Source organism: Bison bison, unplaced genomic scaffold (assembly GCF_000754665.1).
Source record: "Bison bison bison isolate TAMUID 2011002044 unplaced genomic scaffold, Bison_UMD1.0 scf7180017864354, whole genome shotgun sequence".
Lineage (NCBI taxonomy): Eukaryota > Metazoa > Chordata > Mammalia > Artiodactyla > Bovidae > Bison > Bison bison.
The window spans coordinates 5,106,403-5,111,976 of NW_011494926.1; the positions used below are offsets into that span (position 1 = coordinate 5,106,403).

The 5,574-nt window shown below is 40.1% G+C and overlaps 1 protein-coding gene across 2 annotated transcripts in view; it reads right to left on the reverse strand.

The window, feature by feature from the left end:
• The window catches only part of SCEL (sciellin), a 127,266-nt gene that overhangs the window by 9,849 nt on the left and 111,843 nt on the right, over window positions 1-5,574 (reverse strand). For both annotated transcript variants that reach the window (XM_010855129.1, XM_010855130.1), the window contains exons 30-31: window positions 5,069-5,140; window positions 2,970-3,044 (exon numbers count right to left, since the gene is read on the reverse strand). In XM_010855129.1, coding sequence (XP_010853431.1) covers window positions 2,970-3,044; window positions 5,069-5,140 — 147 coding nt within the window. The remainder of the gene's footprint in view (window positions 1-2,969; window positions 3,045-5,068; window positions 5,141-5,574) is intronic.

Sequence of the window (5,574 nt, forward strand, 5' to 3'; positions counted from 1 at the left end):
GTAACTCCAATACTTTGGCCACCTGATGCAAAGAGCTGACTTATTTGAAAAGACCCTGATGCTGGGAAAGATTGAGGGCAGGAGGAGAAGGGGACAACAGAGGATGAGATGGTTGGATGGCGTCACCAGCTCAATGGACATGGGTCTAGGTAGACTCCGGGAGTTGGTGATGGACAGGGAGGCCTGGCGTGCTGTGGTTCATGGGGTCGCAAAGAGTCAGACATGACTGAGTGACTGAACTGAACTGAAAGTGATGAAAGTACATATAACATGACTTAAAACTCTAATTTATTAAGAATTCAAATTGTGATCATAAATTGAAGCAATGTTTAATTCTTGGGTACAATTAGGAAGAAAACATACTAAATTTAGTGTTTGCCTAGTACTGGGTCTCTTAGTCATAAATTTTCATACCCTAATAATTTAATGTGTGTGCATGCTCAGTCACTCAGTTGTATCTGACTCTTTGTGACCCCATGGACTGTAGCCCGCCAGGCTCATCTGTCCATGGGATTTTTCACACAAGAATACTGAAGTGGGTTGCCATTTCATTCTCCAGGGGATCTTCTTGACTCAGAGATCAAACCCATGTCTCCTGTATCTCTTGCATAGGCAGGCAGATATTTTTACCACTGAGCCACCTGGGAATCTCTTATTTTATATATAGTAGTATATATATGTCAGTCCCAGTCTCCCAATTTATCCCTTCCCTCCCCTATCCCTATAAATTTGTTTTCTACATCCGTGACTCTATCTCTGTTTTGTAGATAAGTTCGTTTGTACCCTTTCTGATTCCACATATGACAGACACCATATATTTGTCTGTGTCTGACTTACTTCACTCAGTTGATAATCCATAGACCCATCCATGTTACTGCAGATGGCATTATTTTGTTCTTTTTTATGACTGCATTAATGCTGCTGCTGCTGCTGCTTCAGTCGTGTCCGACTGTGTGACCCCATAGACGGCAGCCCACCAGGCTCCCCCGTCCCTGGGATTCTCCAGGCAAGAACACTGGAGTGGGTTGCCATTTCCTTCTCCAATGCATGAAAGTGAAGAGGGAAAGTGAAGACACTCAGTCGTGTCCGACTCTTAGTGACCCCATGGACTGCAGCCTACCAGGCTCCTGCATCCATGGGATTTTCCAGGCAAGAGTACTGGAGTGGGGTGCCATTGCCTTCTCCAACTGTATTAATGACTTGACTTTAAATGGGATTGACATGACTAGATAAGAACTGTGTGGAAACAGCTAATTTCTCACAATAATCAACAGAAAATGTTACCTGACTGACAGGCTTTAACAGAGAATTGACTTTTGCTCTGGTGACTGAAAAAATTTCAAGGACCACTTGGGAAACAGGAGTGAAATTCTTCATACGAAGAGCAATACTTTAGTGAAGGATGTTTTCCTTCACTTTAGCTAACCATTAAAATGTAAGCCCACCAAACTCTGAAGTTGCTGATGTCCTTACTAAGATCATACTGTTAGTTAAAGATCTTTTCAGAGTATTTTGAAAAATCTAGTTCTGTTTCTTTTTTTTCTATTTTTTGCTTATCTAGACAGTATTTGTGGTGCTCAGGTAGTCACATCAAAGAGCTATGACAAAGCCAAGACACTCAGAAGACCCTTGGTAATACAAGATCTCACAAAAGTGACCAAAAGAGGATATAATTTTGATGCCTGGTTCATCTATGTTTCCCTCAGCAAATGGGACACAGGTTTTGTTTTTTTGTTTTTTTGTTTTTTTCTTTTCTGGAGTCAATTTATTGAGTATCTGTGAGGTCCCAAGGACTGTGTCCCAAGCTAAGGCTATGCATAAAAATATGTCCTGACCCTCAGTGAGCCTTATTTTAGCACCAGCAATGGAGAAACACCGTCAACAGAATATCAGACATTTGTATTACAGCTGGTTTCCAGTGGTTGGGTCGCAACATGAATTATTTATTTTCATTTTCTCTGCTGGAAGTCTGCAGACTTGTGTCACATGAGTGTCACCTATTTGCCCCACTGAGCATTACATGCTAAAAGAGAGTAATCAAGAGCAAAATGCTGGGGTCAGTTTACTGGCATTAAATTGATGCTCACCCTAGCCCTCCCTCCTGGGCACTGAGCCCATGCTCGGAGTGGGTCACAGCAGTGCATCCACGCAGCTGTTTGTAAGGTGATCTGGCTCTAGAGGACCACACGGAGAGAGGGCTGAGGACATGATCTAGGGATGCAGTGAAGCCTAGAGGCCAATAATGTGGTGGCAATGGGGACCCCAGGGATCACAGCAGAGACACTCGCCTGGGAGGTAGCTGTAAAACACAGAAAGCTCTACTGGAACAAAATACATCAAAATCAGAGAATGACAGCCAGGAGGCCAAGGAACAAACTCCTGGATGCAGAGGTGGTTGTATTTCCTTCCACTCATACAATCAGCAGTAGAACAATCACTCTCAGGAGGGTCATCTCCAAGTTCAATGGACAATAAGAATGCTATATATATATAAAATACTTGTAATCCTTTAGTATATATATAGTACATATATAAAATACTTGTAATACTTTAGTGTATATATATATATAATATATATATACTTATAATACTTTAGTATATATATACTTGTAATACTTTAATGTATATATATATACTAAAAATATATTAAATATATATTATAAGTAAGTACATATACACATATCTAATAAAAACATATTATTTATAAAAGTAAATACACACATATATATGTATCCCACCAGGCTCCTCAGTCCATGGATTTCTCCAGGCAAAAATTCTGGAGTGGGTTACCATGCCCTCCTCCAAGGGATCTTCCTGACTTGGGGATCGAACCTGGATTTCCTACATGGGCAGGCAGATTCTTTACCATCTGAGCCACCAGGGAAGCCCAAGAATATATCTGTTTATTAATATATGTGTGGATATGGGTATACGTATACTTGTATGTATGGAAGTACAGATATACTCACCTATCTGAAGTCGAATAAACAGTTTGTATGTATTTTCCAGAGACAGTCTCCTGATAGCCATCCTTTGGTGATTTGCTAGAAACAAGCACATATGGACATGTGAGAACTGGACTATTTCCCTAGTGTTGAAGTATTGATACATATTAATACCCCTGTGTAGGCAAGGAAGAGCGCGCACACACACACACACACACACACACACACACACACTATTGTTATTCTTTGTGAATAACAAAGCGAGTTATATGTTATATGTCAGGACAATGTACCAACTCTTTTTTTTTTTACCCTGGAGAAGTCTTGATATGCAAGTTACCTCCAAGGTGACCTAAGTCGACATATCCACCGAAGTAAAGAATGGGGCAAGGAGATCGCAAGCACAAGTGTAAGCAGGAAAAGTAGTTATCGTTTTTCATAAAATTTGTACTTGCACCTCCTTTATTTTTACTAAAAGAAAGGTCTCTGTTGTTCTAACATAAAGAATATACACAAAGCATGACTATACTCAGTGCAAGCAAATATAGACAGACATCATTCACGTAGAGAAATACTCTTGAACTTTTAGGGGAAACCTTGGAAGCTTCTATTTTTACATGAAAACATCCAAAAATTGTTTGAAATAAAGTAAAAAATATTTTAACTTTCAAAAGTCCTCTTTCTTCCCTTTCCGCTCCAGTTCATGAATGTCATTCGCTCCTGGAGACAAATGAAGAGTGCGTTGCACTAACCGGCTGGCTGCCTGTAATTGCCTCCCCAGTATGTATGCTACCCAGGAACGTATGAGGACCAGAAGCAATGTGTTCCTATTATTTCATACAGTGAGGGGTAACTCCACATGCCTCACCTGGGATTTTTTAATGAGAAATTTCTCTCTCCTCCAAACAACCTGCAGGCAGTTGCTGTCAGAAAGAGAAACTGCTTTATGGATCACAGAGCCCACGGTGCTAAGTGAGTTTGTGCATATTGATGCATGACATGTAAACAGTCATTCCCATTTTATGGGTCAGAAAATTGAGACAGGAAATTGAAGTCAAGTGGCTTTGCTGAGGCCACATGGTCAGTAAATGACAAACTCAGATTTGATTCTAAATCACTGTTGATTTTAGGGAGAGTTGGATTAAGTAGGAAAATCAAAGTTGAGGTTGCATTTCACAAGGAAATTTATTTGGGTTTGAAAAATCCTTTTGAGGGGGAAGGCTGCTCAAATCCTGACACACCTTGAATTTATGGAGGCTCCATACCCACCCGTACACTGCTCTCTGGTCTCTTTGAACTGGGTGATGATCAACACATATACAACCCATAGTTTATCCATATTTGAATGCCCCACTGTTACCCTATGCCACAATTAGGCTAATTCTTTTTTATAGACTCCTGAAAAACTGAATAACTTGTGAATCCCTGATCTTGGTGGACATTTTCCTCGACATCCATCACATCGGGCAGCAGAATTTCTGGGCCTGAGCATGTTTACTAAAAAGTTATACCCCTTGTTTCAGATTAGAGGTGAGCAACAGAAACAATTAAAATGTGACTCCAAATTAACACAGGAATACTTGTGTGATTTTATAAGGTTCATTATGGGCAAGTATGTCTATTTGACTACTTTCAAATAACAATCCTATGATGTATACATGTGTTATATTAAAATATCATTTAGTCTGTCCTATGACTTTGTACGATTATTTGACAGCTACTTAAAAATATAACCTCCCTGTAGCTCAGATGGTAAAGAATATGCCTGCAACACAGGAGACCTGGGTTCGATCCCTGAATTGGGAAAATCCTCTGGAGAAGGGAATGGTGACCCACTTCAGTATTCTTGCCTGGAGAATCCTGTGGATAGAGGACGGTGGTAGGCTACAGTCCATGGGGTTGCAAAGAGTTGGACACAACTGAGCGACTAACACTACTACTACAAATAATGGAAAGATTATAAAGAATTATTAACTTATATCTAGAACTCAGTACTCTTTTAAATGGTCTGTTATTTGAAAAAAATTAGCATACCTTTAAAAAATGACATTTCTTCTTAAACACAGATTATTTCACAATTACAAAATACATAAAGCAAAATACTTCAAATAAATTTCCAGTACCTATTCTCCATGTATGTCCTTGTGTACACAACTGTATCTTTTGATCCTGCATGCCTGGTTTCAGCATTGGAGCTGCAATACAAACCATTTGACTTTATGTTTAAAGTTTGTTTATAGGATAATCAAATTAACAAGGTAATTATACAATCCAATGGAAAAAAAATGCTCATATATGCCTTCTAAACTATAACCCTTGAAATATAAATGTTCAGATCAGATCATCAGTCGCTCAGTCATGTCCGACTCTTTGTGACCCCATGAATCGCAGCACACCAGGCCTCCCTGTCCATCACCAACTCCCGGAGTTCACTCAGACTCACGTCCATCGAGTCAGTGATGCCATCCAGCCATCTCATCTTCTGACGCCCCCTTCTCCTCCTGCCCCCAATCCCTCCCAGCATCAGAGTCTTTTCCAATGAGTCAACTCTTCGCATGAGGTGGCAAAAGTACTGGAGTTTCAGCTTTAGCATCATTCCTTCCAAAGAAATCCCAGGGCTGATCTCCTT